Below are 17460 nucleotides of genomic sequence, written 5' to 3'. Positions count from 1 at the left end.
TGGACAATAGTTTAAGAATTCAGTGCTGTTAGTGAGTTTTTCGGCTAAACTGTTTTCTATAAAAACATATACAGCACAGTTCAGTGATTTTTTGAGATCATTGGCTGCAACAGCAGCATCCTTGCACAGGGAGGACCACCGTCTTAATTTTGCTTTTGTACTTAAAAAAATGTAATGGTTGATGAATTAGCACCACCCATTAGCAATAACTATTTGCGAACGTTAAGTAATCAAGAAGACACCTGGAGAAAGCCGGAAGGGGGGCTCCTCAGTGAGGCCTAACGCACGTCACTTCATGCTATACTCAGACACGAGCATTCACACATGTCTGAACATGTCAAACGCCACAGGCAATCTGGGAAGTCCGCCGCAGCGCCACTCAAACGATTCCCTCCTCTCCCCTGGCGGTCTGCCAGCTGTGAGCGCCGACGCGCAATGTTAGAAGCCCCTAGTTCTCCCATTGGTTCCTAAGGTGTGACGAGACGCCACATCATCTCTATTTTACCCCCGCTCCCTCTCATCCTTTCCATTTTTCGTTCCTCTTCAAAACTTGTGACGTCGTGCACTACGCTCCTCTCCCCCTTTTCTTTTCTCCCACACCACAATGATACCGACGAATGCCTCTGGGTTTTCATGCGATGCATGAATAATTAATTGTGCTCACCCACTACGTTGCAATGGACAGGAAGCTAGCGCTTCTAGGGCTGTTCGTGGGGGAGGGGGCTGTCGTAATATATTGTAATAAAATAAGAATAAAAACAGGACATACATATTATAGCAATTAAATGGTAACAATAAACTATGAGATATGAATGAACGAAAACTGTTGTTTAGATAAAAAAGTTGTGAGTTTTGTCCTCTTTGTGATGTACCAAACTTCCGTTCTCTGTAGCATAGTAATGCATTTTCTGTGAATAAGGCATAGACAAACTTGAGCACTCTTGAATTCCCTGTGTCTAAATACATACAGCTTTGTGAAACGTTCTGTTCGCAGGTGCTTCGTAATAATGCTGTTTCTTTAGGGACGGTTGAACAGCTTACTGTTTACGTATGTTTGATTAAGACAATCTCGATGCATCAAATTATTGTCTTTTTGTGTGTTATCATAATGAGGTTGCTTGTGGCCAACGTAATATGCTTTGAAAACTCTTGTAAGAGAATAATATTTTCTATTTCCATCATTCAGTAGGAAAATGTCAAAGGAGCTACCTTCCCAACGTGTCGGCAGCCTGTAATTGGAGATTACTTTGAAACTTTCCTGACATTACTGGGATTTAGCATATGTGTCAATCATTCCTTAAGCTGCCGGTAATGAACCAGTTGCTCTATTAAAGGCTTCTCGCGATTCAGGAGCCGTCGGTCGTTTTGAATGTCCCGTTTGCGCATGAATTATTCCTTAGGCCGAAACTCGCTGGTGCTATATCCGGTCCTTGAGGGCTATGAATACTGTGAACTACTGCGTAGAAAAATATGTAATGTTATCGCCGTGACGTTCTTGTAATTAGCGCCGCCAATTATTTCGACGTTGTTTTCCCCCAACCCTGCTGATTGTCGGCGTATGCTTTATTGTGTGTGCGTGGGTGAGGGGGGGGGGGTGTAAGTGCCATATTTTATGCTGATCACCATTATTGTCATATGTGCATCGTTTGTGTCGCAGACGCCTTTTGTAGCGAGAGCAACATTGGCCGCATTCTCACAGTTTCGCTGTGGTCGGTGGCCGCACCGGGAGCTGAGCCGTTGCCTAGCAAGCGCCGCAGCTAGCAGCGCTGCTCGCAGCACCATCTGGCATGACGTCAGAGGAGGAGCCGGTGAAACCGCGAGCTGAGCCATTGCCTAGCAACCGCCGGCGTTGCATCGCCGAAGGAGCCGGCGTTGCATCGTATATATAGAAGGGGCGGCTGGGTGGGATTCGTCGGCACATATGGAAAGTGAGTTGGAGATACTGAAGGAAGCCAGACTTCGTCGTCGGAACGAATCCAAGATGAGGCGGCGAGCCGAGGAGACGGAGGAAGAACGAGCCGTACGCCTCGAGAAGCGTCGTAAGTACGAAGCGGCCAGGCGAGTGCATTCAGATGAGGACGGTTCATCGTCTAGTTAGGCATCTCGTGCCGGGGCCACGGATCAACGACAGAATGAAACACCAAAACTAAACAATAACATAACCGTACCTCTCGCTACGCACACCCAGGCATAACTGAGTTAAGCCACAGCCAATATTTTTTTTTTTCACAAATGAGAAGGAACACGCGAACATTCAGCCTTCCTGTCAAGGACAATTATAAGATGCACACATTGTCGTCCTCCCGCATTTCAATGGGGACGAAAACGCCCGTGTACCGTGCATTGGGTGCACGTAATGGAACCTCAGGTGGTAAGCATTAAACAGTAATCAGTACCCGACTACGGCGTGCGTCATAATCACATTGTGATTCTGGGATGTAAAACGCCAGAATTAACTTTTCTTTCTTTGTTGTCGTCCTCGTCCTCTACAGTTCTCGACCTACCAAATATGTGCAAGGAAGTCACCGATCCGAGTGTGTCTGGAGTGCGAAAACTTGCAGTAATTGCGCAGCACTGCCATTACGCGATAGCGCATACAAAGGAACACTCTCCATCATAATAAAAGCTAAAAGGAGAAGCTAAACACCAAATCGACAGTCTATACCAATGCGGCTGACATTCATGTCGATCGTAAATATCCCTCAGTTGCATAATCATCTGGCCAAAATGTACTCTTGAGGAAACTATTCTTTCGGCATTACGGTCTTGCATTTAAAGTGGTATGTCGTCTCACGCTACGAGATACCCGGTACTATGAAGAATTAGATACAACTCTTTCTGGAAAATTCTAAGGAGAACAACTTCAAAAAAATTAGCGTAGCTTGCACTGGATGCGCAATGCTAAAGCGACAGCGGAGCTGATGAGCACCTAGCGAGTCCAGGCTTTTGGGCTAGGCTAAGTACTACCAAATCATCCCCAGCATTTCCCGGAATTTATTGATTATTTTTCGATTATACATTAGCTATTGATCGACTATCGATTGGCTATCGCAACGTATTGGCCCCGTATTTGAGCTAGGCTATGCACTACCAAGTCATCCACAGCATTTTCCGGAACTTAATAATTATTGATCGATTATCAATGAGCTATCGATTGGCTATCGTTGGCTGACTAGGCTTACGTAGTCCCAACCATGCTTAGCTACACTTAGCCAGGCTCAGATTCGCTAGTTCACAGGGGTATGTGCCATTGCGCTTGGACCATTTCTACACTACCGCCAGGATCGGCCCACATTTTTTCCGACGGCTTAAACAGCTCCGCTGTTAAGGCTTAAAATGCTTAACTTAAGGCAGGCTTAAGGCTTAAGGCAGGCTTAAACAGCTCCGCTGTTAAAAAATGGTAACCTTACAGGAAATGAAGCAGTGTTCAATAGTTTGAGGCACGTTATAAAGGCGACGGTGAATAGACGAAGCGAAACTATTCTTATTCCACACTTCAAGGTTTTTGCATGTGCTGCTATTTGTCCTGCCGTTGGTTTTGACCACGTGGTGCACACAGTATTGTACAGAGTTCTTGTACATACATACACAATTTTATTCATTTTAATAAATACCAAGCAAATAAAGGAAATTGGGCAATGGCGAAATCGGTAGTGCGCCCGACTATGAAGTGCACATTGCTGCAGGGACATGGGCTGAACGTCCTGTTGTAGCTGCCGTAGAGAAAGTCTTCCTTTTCTTCGTGATATGGCGAGGTGGCCTGACGACGAAACGTTAACGTGGTTGACGACATTGGGGACCTCGTCAGCGTGATGAAATGGACAGACGGGCAGACAGACGGACGGACGGCCAACCCAGTTTCGAGAATTTACCTGCTGCCGCAGTAATAAAAAAAAAGTTCAAGGATGATTGAAGCCATAGGTCAAGAAACTTTCTCCGTGCCCTCTACCGCGGAGTCCCATTTTTCTGATGAATAATTGCTTCAACTTGATACTAGATTAAATTAACAAAATCTAGTTTATGTTGGGGATGCTGGTAACATGGTTTGTTGGTTTCGAGATTCTAGATTTATGTTACCAGCGAAATATAAACCGTACAGAAAGACAAGGCGCACGCACCACAAACGATATATATTCGCACATAAGCGAGAGCAAAATTTCTTTCCGCACCCCTCTGAACCATATTTCGACACACTGCTTTCTGCATCAGTAAAAAAACCTTCTTCCATATCAGTCATTAGCAATGCGAGCTTATTGCCTATGAGGTATTCAATCATGTCCCTAACTGGCGAGTTATGTTGTTACTTCATGATGAGGCAGACAACGTCTTCTGAGATGCACCTATCCCTGTCCACAAAGCTAGGATTGTCAGCAATCTTTCTGATTAATGCGGGAGAATTTACCGGGTAAAAGTAAAAATCCCAGTGCGTTGCTCAGTGCCATGTTGCTCAGCTTTATGTCAACAGTGTGGTTAGAATGTTAAAGGGCCCCTAAACCTTCCAGAGGTCGAAATTTAGTTGAGGTGTTGCAGTTGTGCACGAGTCTACAACGAACATGTAGTCGCGAGAATTTTTCGAAATGGTGCCGTAATAGCGGAGTTACACGCGTTTGATGATCGAAAGACGGCCCTCGCTCATTTCGCTCTTTCCTTCGCTACTCTCCTGGTCAGCTGGCCTCTCCTCCTCGCCAAGTGCCCCTTAAAATGTCACGTGACATTCCTCGTTGCCAACGCGCTTCTCAAAACACTGTTCACTTCCGGTTAAGGCACGTCTGCGCTAGCGGCAAATATACCGATGGCGAACTGACCTCCAGGACCGTAGAACGTCTGCCGCGCGAGAGGTGTCCAAAGTATACGGCAGCTACGACGGCAGTATACGACGGGCCAATCGACGAAGAGCGAAGCTGCGCGCCTCCGCCGCCGGCGACGAAAACATCGGCTGCAGCTTCTGTTCAAAGCAAAATTTCTTCTAGATAAAGCGATGCATAAATTGTACATTTTATGAAAACCAATATCCGCTGTCAAACGTTTAACATGAACGAGAGCTCCGATACTTGTCGAGCTCAGCTGCAGCGCACGGCTACCGACGGGAGACGACCGGCTCGGCTGTGCTCGCATCGCAGCGGACGGCGCTCCTAATATGAGCGTATTTTTCTTCTTTGTTTACAATTATTGCGAAGATCTACAACAACGACAAGAGAATATTGCGGCTCGTGAGCGTCGGTGATTAATTTCGAAGCGCCTTCTGCTTTAGCTTTGAAGGGAACCGGAAAAGGCCTAGCGACGATATCGGCGCAGTCGAGCGATCAGCGGTGGTGATGCTGCTGCACAAACGAGTCCCGGTCTCATCCTCTCTACGTGCGGCCCGCAAATCTCGCCGTTCGCGAGCAAAACCGCTCTCGAATGGCGGCCGGCAAATGGCAAACGGCGTGCGGCGAGTTACCGTGCCGGCAACGTGAACGGGCCTTAGCCGCGACTCGGCGCTTCTCGGCTCCCGCTGTTGCTTCCGCGCCGGCCCGTGCTCATGCGAATCGTGCCGCTTTGGCCCTGTGTTGCGCGCACGTCTAGAAAGGCCAACACTGTCGCACTCTGTTCGCGCAGCTAATCAGATTGCTAAGCACGACTGTGTTGGAAAGCGAACGATTTGGCGCTTGCGTTGCGGGCCGTAATTACCGATTCGCTAGCGCGCACAAGCGAGCAACACGGCGAGGAAGAGCAGGGAGCGCGTGTACCTGCTAGCCGACTGACCGGAAGTCGTAGGTTCTTGCTCGACCAATTGACATCGTCGACCCGATTGGCATCACAAGATGCACCCTGGTGACATCGTGACGACCGTTGGGGGCACCGGAAAGGCAGAAGAGGAGGACGACATTTTTTTTTTTTCCGGGGGGGGGGGGGGGGGGGCGTGGTGCGTAGCGCTGCAGCGTTTGGCATCGTTGATCGTGACGGCATTCTAAACTCGAGGCGCGTGTTAACTTGAAATGTTCAAAAAATATCTGAGGTGGTTTAGGGGCCCTTGAATGATCAAATATATATTTTACGATATTGTCTCATTTGTCGTCAAAGCGATTTTGTTTCGAGCAGAAATGCGGAGAATGGTCAAGCCGCCCTACCTTTCCATATATGCTTGCGTCCTGCTCGCAAATGCGGCTGAACGCATGTTTATTCAACTAGAGATTAAGGAAAACTCTCGGCTGGAAAGCCCTGCTTGATCGATTCTCTCTGATTTAGTTGAATATGATGCATAAAACTTTTGAAGTATGTAATCAAGGTATGATACTTTGCACCTTCAAGCGAAATGAGCTGGTTCACGTACACCAATGTAATGGGCACACATGACAGAAAGGCAATGCTACAAGCAGTAAGTTTTTACACATGCAGTGTATGCATTGGGAGTGCGTATTCGCGACTAAAAGTAATCTTTCTACCTTGCGGCTGCGCTAAGAAACAACCGATCCGGGTTCAGGCTTGAAGCGAAAGAGGGTCTCCTATCACGGCACGCGCACCCAGGGAATGATCGTGTCCTCCGCAGGATCTGCAGCAAGCAGTATCTGCGGATCATGAAAAGACTGTGTATAAGTAACATGATCCGGCTTCTCCGTGCAGATATTAAGATTGGCTCATCGTAATGTATTTACTGTTTTTACATAAGCGCTATTTACACCTTTACAGTTTTAGCCTTTTATATTACTAACACCACTAACTTGAGTTATTAGTCATTTCGTTTTTTTGGAATTTTATTGTATGCACTTTTATCCGGTTCTTTTGGTTTTGCAACTCCTTCGTTATGATGTTTTGTCAACAGCATTAATAAAAAAAAATCTGTTGTTACCCTTGTTCCTGTGAGCTGGTCGGGTCCCAGGTGTCACAAGGGTAGTTCAAGAGCGCGTTAAAGGTCCTGGAGCCCACCACCCGGAGTTCATAGGGGCATGTGCCATAGCGCTTGCACCCTTTCTTCACTATCACCAGGATCAGCCCACATTTTTGCAGACGCACACGAAAAATACATGGAGGCCTAACCAAAAACAGCTTCACTGTGAAAGAAAAAAAAACGAATATCGAAAGACTTGTTCTGTTACATTATGCATGTCGTTGCGGTTAAACCACACCGATGTATGATTTCGTCGTTTCGCTAAAGAAGCAGACGACATGCATCGGAGACCGACATGGATAAGTATCTTACGCAATGAGAAAAGGTTACTGATACTAGGCTGGTTTGTGTGAAACACTTAACTCGGGACGACTTCTTTATTCCCGGAGACTAGACCATTACTTTCGTTTTATATATTTTAAATATGTTGCTGGTGTTTCAAATCGCGAAGTGCACTTTTTTCTGGTGGACGCATTAATAAATTAGTGATGTACGGTTAAGGTTCATTTGTTTTGGATAGATTAGTTTTCTGCGCCCGCATTAGTTTTAGTAATGCCTCAGGCCGAAGGAATACCTTCGCTAATGTACTTTTGTCCGCAGGCGCCGGTATGCTGGAACGATAGCTAGCTCGGAAGATTGGTCATGACACATGTTATGCCGTGAGGTGACATATCGTCTTGATAACTTGCTTTAGTTTAGGGGTGCAAGCAGTAGAGGTGGTTTTCTCAATTCAGCGCGCGTATAGTTCGTCAGTTTATTCGCTCACAAGAAATTTAGAAGCAACTGTTTACATCGCTCATCCCAGATTTGGAGCAATCGACATTGCCACAACGCTTCTAGTTTGCTCTCCGACTCTGTGCATGGAGCTAAATTCCATTACAACTGGTTCGATTCATTTCCAAGTCATGAATTTACACGAATACAAGTGGCATATCTCGAAACAAAACCCTCGCTAAATTTCAGAAGCCTGTTGGAAGAAGCGCAACTTGGTTTGATTGGTTGTTTTTACTTCTCACGTTTCACTAGTATTTGAGAATTCCTATGGGCGGCGGCTGTCTGCTGTGTTCCCAAGCCTCGATCCTACCTCGAACACTGCGTACTGCGAGCATGAACAAGCGCCAGTGAACAGAGGCAGGCTACCTTATCACACGCATCAGGTAACTATTAAGAGAAAGGTGCACGCAGACTCACATACGGAAGTCTCATTTGTTTTTATGTCCTGACGCCCTGTCCAGCTAATTTAACACTTTTAGCCACGTTTGACCAGCGCCCAATATCCGTATATAGCTACTGAAGGGACGACAGACGTTACGCCTATAAATTGTGGGATGCTATGTGATAAACTGCAACATGAGTCGCAAAACGGAGTAGCTTATATGAAGGTCGAAAACAGTTTAGTACTGTATCTGTCACAGTGCAGCAACGCTGTGATCAAGTGATTGAACCTGTCGGAGGCCCGCTACGCACAAGCACTTCCCTTTTTTAATCTCCGGGTTGCTTGAAAGGCTCTTTGTCTTTAAAAAGTATATACAACTCGCTGTGCAGGTTGGACGTTTGCACGCACAGGGCAACTATTTTGTCGATACTATTTCGTCGATAAAATCCTCGGCATCAAGGGTATTTTACGCTTCGATGAAACACCTCGACTCTACGCCACAAACGAGAAACTTCAATGCACAGCACCAAGCGAAAGATCCGCCGTGAACCTGGATGTCGTAGCCGTCTTTATTTATTTGGACAGTGTTACGAGCACGAGTAACGGATTCTGGAGTTGCGAATAGAAGGATATGGACGAGGCATTTGTTTGTAGGAAGTGCAGCGCGTGGAAATTTCAAGACTTCAAGAATATAGAGTAGCGAACCCAAGCGTTGTTATTTACGGTTTTGGTTTCCATTAACTCACCACGATTCAGTTCCGGTTTGACTTCGGTTCGAAAAAATAATGGATCAAACCAGTTTGCAAACGGTTCAGGCTCAATTGCCATATTCAAAAAATACTTACAGGAAAACAGCACAAATTCAGTTCGTACAAGATCTCGACGCTGCTGCAAAACTGCGATGAAAGAATACGCCTGTGGACGGTTATTGAGGCTCCATGCAGTTACAAATCTATGACGTAGATTCAACACCAATGCTAAATTATATGTGAACGAAACTTTATTGAGAGAGAGAGACGAGAATATATTGCCACATGCCGTCACATATGAGCCATCTGCTGTGGCACGTACTCGCTTGGGGATTGGAAGAAGAAGAGAACGTTCTTCTTTTTGGTCTGGTTCCAGTAAAGACGGGGACTTCTTGCTAGCTCTGTTGTTTCGCCCGTGACATTACTGGTGGAAGTGCTGGGTAAATGCACCTTCGCTCCCAAGTTTTCGCCGTTACTGCTAGCACCTCCCAGACAGCCACAGCCCCCACAGCAAGAAGCAGCCGCCGCCTGCAAGGACTACCACCCGAATTCGTTTCCTTGTCGTCGAGACTAGAAACAACAATGTCAACGACCACTACAAACCAGGCGAGCCAAACCCATGATGCCCAGTATTCTCTCCCGCATGTTTTTCATGCGCCACAGACGCCCAGACCGTTCCACGGAGACACTTTTGAAGATGTTGAAGACTGACTGGACCACTTCGATCGGGTTGCCAGCATCAACGAGTGGGATGATGTTCGCAAGCTGCGGAGAGTTTACTTCGCGCTAGAAGACTCTGCGAAGACATGGTATGAGAACCATGAGGGTTCTTTTGCGACATGGCACGAGTTTAGCCGACAGCTCCGCGATGCGTACCGCAACGCCGAAAGAAAGGAGAGAGCTGAACAAGCCATCTCTTCTAGGAACCAGCGGCCCAACGAGAGAGTCTCGATGTTTGTCGAGGACATGCTTCGTCTTTTCAGACGCGCAGACCCTGCAATGCCCGAGGAAAAGAAGGTGCGACATTTAATGCGTGGAGTCAAGGAACAGCTTTTCGCCGGACTCGTACGCAATCCACCAACAACTGTGGCCGAGTTCGTGAGTGAGGCAACCACGATGGAGCGCACTCTCCAGCAGCGGTCGTCACAGTACGAACGCCACGACATCACGGCTACTGCGTGCTCTCTTGGGTTCGACAGCGAGAAGCAGGCCCTCGCAGACTTCATACGAAGCGTTGTGCGTGACGAACTGCGGCAACTCCAAGCAGTGTCACCAGTGGGACCCCAACCACCCGTGACAGCACTTTCGGACGTCATCCGGAGTGAAATTAGGCAGGCGGTGCAACCACTCGCACCACCTAGACCTGAGGTCCCTGTGCTAACCTATGCAGCGGCATTGAGGGCTCCTGCACCACCATCTACAGATCCCATCATGCGTACAGTGGACCAGGCTACACATCTGCTACCGGACACCTCTTCGCATCCGCTATCCGGCTCAAGGTATCCGAGCGTACCTACGTATCGACCACCAGATCACTCAAGACAGAGCGCTACTAAGGCAAGTGTATGACGCTCGTCGGATAACCGTCCGCTATGCTACCACTGTGGCGAAGCGGGTCACGTGTACCGCGACTGCCAGTACCGCCAGCTAGGTCTCCGCGGCTTTCATCCCGGCGCGCGGTGCCCACGTTACGGTGAGCGTCCCCGCGAAATCGAAGCGTATCTGACGGGCCAGCGAATTTCATCGACTTTTCAGCGCCGCCAATCGCGATCACCATCCCCTCGCCGGTCCGTGTCACCTAGCTTGCCCTCGTCGTCTTACGCTCCCCTAAGGAACCGCTCACCGAGTCCCCACAGGGGAAACTAGGAACCGCGACTTCTGGGGGTGAAGTCGCTTTTCAACGAACATTCAAAGAACCTCCCTCGACGCAACGACCCGACGACGACCGTTCCGATTTTTCTTTATTTTCCGACAGTACTAAGATTATTTCTGCCGACATCGCCGTATTTGTTGATAACCATGCTGTCACTGCCCTCGTCGACACCGGTGCCGATTATTCAGTTATGAGCGGCGCACTGGCATCTAAATTGAGGAAAGTCACCACGTCATGGCAAGGGCCCCAGTTACGCACGGCAGGTGGCCATCTGGTGATGCCAACTGGAATGTGCACGGCACGTATTCGGATCCGTGCGTCGACGTTCACGGGGTCTTTCCTCGTATTGCCTGTGTGCTCGCGCCCAATAATCCTTGGAATGGACTTTCTTTGTGAATACGGCGCAATCATTGACTTACGTGAGTTGCTGGTGTCGTTCGAGGACCCTTTTCCTTCTGAAGCTGACAGCATCGCCCAAGTACCGAAGACCGTGCTACGTGTGTCCGATGAATCCGTGACTCTGCCACCGCGCAGCAGCCTCTTTGTCGGTGTGGAATGTGAGCAGGACGTTCCCCACGCTGTAATAGCGGAGGCAAATTTGTCTTTCCTCCTTGCACAACAAATATGCGTTGCCAGAGGAGTTGTTCAGCCTCGAAACAGACAGGCTCACTTGCTGGTCACGAACTTCAGTGAGGAATATCGTCATCTTGCCAGACGCACCGCGATTGCATACTTTGCGGAAATTGCCGACGTCAACGGTCCGCCAGTATTAGCTGCTCTTTCGCCATGTGACCATTCTGCCAAGGCGTTTGCGAGCTCTCTAGATGTGAACCCGAGCCTACCATCAGAACAACGAGAAAGGCTTCTGGACGTACTCGATTCTTTTCGAGATTGTTTCGCTACAACGACGAAGGTTAACCAGACGCCGCTTGCCCAGCATCGTATCATTACCGCACCTACCGAAAGGCCCGTTCGACAACGTGCCTATAGGGTATCGCAAAAGGAACAAGACGCTATACGTCATCAAGTTCAACAGATGCTTAAAGATGACGTCATCCAGCCATCGACCAGTCCCTGGGCTTCGCCAGTTGTGTTAGTAAAGAAGAAAGATGGTACCTTGCGCTTTTGCGTGGATTATCGAAAATTAAATAAGATCACGAAGAAAGACGTTTACCCCCTGCCCCGAATAGATGACTCCTTGGATCGTATACGCAACGCTCGCTACTTTTCTTCCATGGATTTACGCAGTGGCTACTGGCAAATCTCCGTTGACGCGCGTGATCGTGAAAAGACCGCTTTTATTACTCCCGACGGCCTCTACGAGTTCAAGGTGCTTCCTTTTGGGTTATGCTCAGCGCCGGCTACTTTTCAAAGAATAATGGACACGGTTCTCTCTGGGCTCAAATGGCAATCGTGTCTCGTTTACCTCGACGACGTGGTGGTCTTTTCGGACACCTTTGCGCAGCACGTCCAGCGCCTCCAGACAGTTCTTGAGGCAATTCGAACAGCTGGACTTTCTCTAAAACCCGAAAAGTGTCATTTTGGATACGAAGAACTGAAGTTTTTAGGTCACATTTTGAGCAATGCCGGCATCCGCCCAGACCCAGAGAAAACGAGCGCCGTCGCCGCATTTCCCGTGCCAACAAATAAGCGTGATCTACGCCGATTTCTGGGGCTCTGTGCGTACTACCGACGCTTTGTCAAAAATTTCTCTAAAATCGCTGAACCCCTCAACCACCTGACGAAGGAAGGCATGCCGTTTGTTTGGGGTCAGGATCAGTGCCTCGCATTCGATACCCTCCGAAACCTTCTCCAGGCCCCACCTGTACTCGGTCACTTTGACGAGACCGCTGACACGGAGTTGCACACAGACGCCAGCAACGTCGGCCTTGGAGCTGTCTTGATTCAGTGGCAAAATCACATAGAGCGTGTGATTGCCTATGCGAGCCGAACGTTATCCGCTGCCGAGAAAAACTACTCTGCCACAGAAAAAGAATGCTTAGCCGTTGTCTGGGCCATAACAAAGTTTCGGCCATACTTGTACGGTCGCCCATTCAGAGTAGTCAGCGACCACCATTCGCTTTGCTGGCTCGCGAATCTCAAAGATCCCTCAGGTCGCCTGGCACGTTGGAGCCTTCGACTGCAAGAATTTGACGTCACCATCGTTCACAAGTCAGGACGCAAACACACCGACGCTGACTGTCTCTCACGTGCACCAGTCGGAAGTACCCCCGCTGACCTTGAAGAGGACGACAGTTTTCTTTCTGCCGTATCAGTAACAGACATGGCTCAACAACAGCGCGACGACTTGGAGCTCAGTCCTCTCATTGACTACCTGGAAGGGCGTACGTCAAGTCTTCCTCGAAGTTTCCCACGCGCGCTAGCCTCCTTTTGTTTCCGGGATGGCGTGCTTTATAAAAAGAACTTTGGCCATACGCAAGCTACATACCTGCTAGTCGCGCCGACCTTGCTTCGTGACGATATTTTACGTGCCTGTCACGACGAACCATCGTCCGGACACCTGGGGTACACACGCACGTTGGAACGAATTCGCCGCTCTTACTACTGGCCACGTCTCGCAAAGACTGTGAAGCATTACGTTCGCACATGTCGCGACTGCCAACGACGTAAGACTCCACCTGTGCGGCCAGCAGGGCTGCTACAACCAGTATCAATACCGCAGAGGCCATTTCATCAGATCGGTATGGACTTGCTGGGATCATTCCCCACGTATTCGTCCGGCAATCGGTGGATTGTGGTTGCTACCGATTACCTAACACGGTACTGCGAAACAAAGGCACTCCCAAAAGCTACCGCAGCAGACATCGCCCATTTTTTCGTGCACAGCATTGTCCTCCGTCACGGAGCGCCAGCGGTCGTCATTACCGATCGTGGGACAGCTTTCACCGCCGAGATGTTACAGGAAGTCTTGAGGCTAAGTGGCACTGCACATCGCAAAACGACGGCTTATCACCCCCAAACAAATGGACTGACTCAACGCCTGAACAAGACAATCGCGGATATGCTGTCAATGTATGTGGCAATTGACCACAAGAACTGGGACGATATCCTTCCTTACGTCACTTTTGCGTACAATACCGCAATTCAAGAAAGTACAGGCTTCACACCTTTCCGCTTAGTGCACGGTCGAGAGGTCACCACGATGCTCGACGCCATGCTCCTTCCCGACAACTTAGGGATGTTTCACACGGACGCGGCCATGTTCGCTCAGCGCGCCGAGGAGGCCCGTCAACTCGCGCGATGCCGTATTCAGTGTCGCCAAACCACAGACGCACGGCGCTACAACCTTCGCCACCGCGAGGTTGCCTACAATCCTGGCGATGAAGTGTGGGTGTGGACCCCATCCGACAGCGGGGCCGGTCAGAAAAGTTGCTGCGTCGCTACTTCGGCCCCTACAAGATTGTACGGCGACTCAGTGACGTTACCTACGAGGTTCTCCCAGAAGGCACCCCAAGAAACTCCCGTCGGCTTCCTCAAACTGAAGTGGTTCATGTTTCCAGACTGAAACCATATTTTTCACGCCGTGACTCGACCGTCGAGTGACTATACTATATTGACGACTTACGCCGTTCTTTTTGTTTTGTTTTGTTCGTTTTCATTGTGTTCTGTGTTTTTTTTTTCCTTTTCTTCCTTCTTTCCCAGAACCAGATTGTTCTCTCGCGTTACGACACATTTCTTTCATTTATATTGTCACCCTCATTTTTTTATATATTTTTTTACCCTCATTTACAGCATCGAGACGATGCTTCTTTAGGAGAGGGGGTAATGCCACATGCCGTCACAAATGAGCCATCTGCTGTGGCACGTACTCGCTTGGGGATTGGAAGAAGAAGAGAACGTTCTTCTTTTTGGTCTGGTTCCAGTAAAGACGGGGACTTCTTGCTAGCTCTGTTGTTTCGCCCGTGACAATATTGAGCAAACACAGGGTCGTCCAGCGTGCTACTCTGCTCAGCTGGAAAGAGAAGAGGAGAAAATTGGAGGACTGAGGAGTAATGATGAGGAGTAGTAGCAGAACACATTTACTGTAGAAAAAAAGCCGGCAGATCCCACGCTCTGTGGGAATCGATGTTATGCGGAGCATTGTGCGGGGAGCCTAGCAAGTTAACGCAACGACCATGGGAGCACCGAGGCTTAGGCAGCTGTTTCACGACCTACATGACAAGCATGTCATCATGACCTATCATTTATGTCCGAACTCATTGCAGTGGTTTTTGAGTGATAATCGTTTTTCGCTGAGTCATTGCCGTTTTTGCTGTGTCGTGCTCATAACAATGACTTTACCATCATCCTTTAGTGTTTACTTCACTTAGTGCCCACGCCCGAACCCATTCCAGTGGTTTTTCAGTGTTAATCATTTTTTGCGGAGTCGTGCTCATGACTATGCCTTCTCCCATCATCCTTTAGTGCTTTCTTCACTCGGTACCCATGTCCAAAACCATTCTACTTACATACCAAGATAACGAAACAACCATGAGAGCACCAAGATGTAGGCGGCTGTTTCATGACTCACATGACAGACATATTATGATATTCATGTCATGACCTATCATTTATGTTCGTCATACAATCTTGTCATACTATGACAATTTTGGTGCCTACCGAGTTAACGAAACGACCATGAGAGCGCCAAGGCGCAGGCGGCTTGATAGACACTCTCAAAATGGCAAATGTTTGCCAAGAATTGCTTCGCATTCATGGGACGAGCGGTCTTCAGGCTGGTCGAAGCCACTATGCTAGGGCTCCGCTGACGTGAGCTCGGCGGCTGGCATGGCAGCCCTCTGGGCAGCCTCCTCCGAGCCGAAGAGCAGGGCGTCCCATCCCTCTCAGGTGGGGGTTTCATGAATGTTGCCTTGAGGAGCCTTAGTGCATTACCACGTGATGTGGGCCAACGTGGGCTTGGCCCCACACCACGGGCACTCATCTGGATATCTCTCTTTATATATTTTATGTAGGAGATGTTAAGTTCTAGATTGTAACTTCCTCTAAGTGACTTGTTCCTTTTGGCTTAGTTTCCGATGCGTTGGGGCAAATTTAACTCGAGCTCTCCAGTAATATTCAAGGATTGCCGGCAGATGTTTCAATGAAGGGCTACAAATGGCGTGGGTGAGTTGGGGCAAGCAGTTTATTCTACAGTAACAATCAATACATTTGATTGAAGCCTTGAACACTGCTTCTCCCTTGCTCTGTACATTGGATTCAATCCGGTGTCCTAGTAGAAGAGAATTTCTGCAAGAACAAAAAAAAAAACGAGAACATTAGTGAGAAATGAGAGGTCAAGAGTGGCGTTAAAATGGAAAAGAATGGAAAAGAAAGCAATACTTACACTTCTTCTTGCGGAGGAGGTTGCCGTAGCTCAGAGGAGAGCCAAGGCCGTAGCCGTAGTTCAGGCCATAGCCCAGGAGACCGTGGCCGTAACCGTAGCTGCCGGCACCATAGCCGAGGGAGCCAACGCCGTAGCCGTAGTAGGCTGGGACGGCGTGAGAAACACCGTAGGTGGCGACGGCTGGGGCAGCGTGAGCAACACCGTAGGTGGCGACGGCTGGGGCAGCGTGGGCGACGCTGTAGGTAGCGACGGCTGGGGCAGCATGGGCAACGGTGGCAACAGCTGGAGCAGCGTGGACAGTATGGACAGCTGGAGCAGCAGCGTAGGTCTGAACAAGAGGAGCGGACTGGACAACCTTGGTCACTGCGGGGGCAGCATAGGTCTGGACAACTGGAGTGGACTGGACCACCCTGGTGACAGCTGGGGCAGCAGCGTAGGTCTGGACAAGAGGAGCGGACTGGACCACCCTGGTGACAGCTGGAGCAGACTGGACTACCCTGGTGACAGCTGGAGCGGCAGCGTAAGTGACAGCTGGAGCGGACTGGACCACCCTGGTGACAGCTGGGGCAGCAGCGTAGGTCTGGACAAGAGGAGCGGACTGGACCACCCTGGTGACTGCTGGAGCAGACTGGACGACCCTGGTGACAGCTGGAGCGGCAGCGTAAGTGACAGCTGGAGCGGACTGGACAACCCTGGTGACAGCTGGGGCAGCAGCGTAGGTGGCGACAGCTGGAGCAGCGTGGACAGCGGTCACGGCTGGAGCAGCGTGGTAGGTGGAGACAGAGTGGGCAACAGCTGGAGCAGACACGGCGTAGCTAGCGGCTGGGGCGTATCCGTATCCGTAGCCAGCACCGTAGCCGGTCAGGCCGGAGTAGCCAACTCCGTGGGAGAGGCCGTAATGGGAGAGACCAAGGCCACCGTAGCCGAGACCGGAATAGCCGAGGCTTCCGTAGCCAAGGCCATAGCCGAGGTTGCTGGCGAGGGTGTAGCCACCGACAGCGTGACCAACGTGACCAGCGAAGGCACTGGCAGCCAAGGCGAGGACGATGCAGGCACGCAGCTGTGAGGCAGTAAAATAGTTTCGACATCACAAAAAAAGGAGTGCAGCGAACTAGCCCAGCACTGCGTATAACTGTTTTCGTTGTTGTGTGCCTGACCTAGAATGGTATTATTATTGATGCTTCATAATTATGTCTTCTATGTGCCGTTATAGACTTCAATTAAAAAAGTCCTTGCATACAATGCATTTGGAACACACTTACTAGTGAGCATCGAGAGCGTAAGTGAATTTTGTAAGGGCCTTTGGTTGAGGCGCTATTTTCGCCCAATTTTTCGATATCTAATTGGTGAATTCGGCGCTGAATGAAAATGAACGCGTAGCTAGTACAAGAGGAGGCACTTCTCAGCGGCTTGTTGCAACAACAAATTTTCGTTATTTTACGTGCAGCAGCTTCTGTGGATCTCAAGGTG

The 17460-nt window shown here is 49.3% G+C and overlaps 1 protein-coding gene across 2 annotated transcripts in view; it reads right to left on the bottom strand.

Moving 5' to 3' along the window:
* Nucleotides 1–17460, bottom strand: part of LOC119445879 (nuclear pore complex protein Nup58-like) — an 83798-nt gene that overhangs the window by 45744 nt on the left and 20594 nt on the right. For both annotated transcript variants that reach the window (XM_049663699.1, XM_049663698.1), the window contains exon 2: nt 16346–17050. In XM_049663699.1, the coding sequence (XP_049519656.1) occupies nt 16346–17050 (705 nt within the window). The remainder of the gene's footprint in view (nt 1–16345; nt 17051–17460) is intronic.

The sequence above is a fragment of the Dermacentor silvarum genome, chromosome 3 (genome assembly GCF_013339745.2).
Source record: "Dermacentor silvarum isolate Dsil-2018 chromosome 3, BIME_Dsil_1.4, whole genome shotgun sequence".
In the NCBI taxonomy this organism is placed as follows: Eukaryota; Metazoa; Arthropoda; class Arachnida; order Ixodida; family Ixodidae; genus Dermacentor; species Dermacentor silvarum.
Note: the sequence above shows the minus strand (reverse complement) of the source record. Positions and strands in the feature narration are given on the sequence as shown.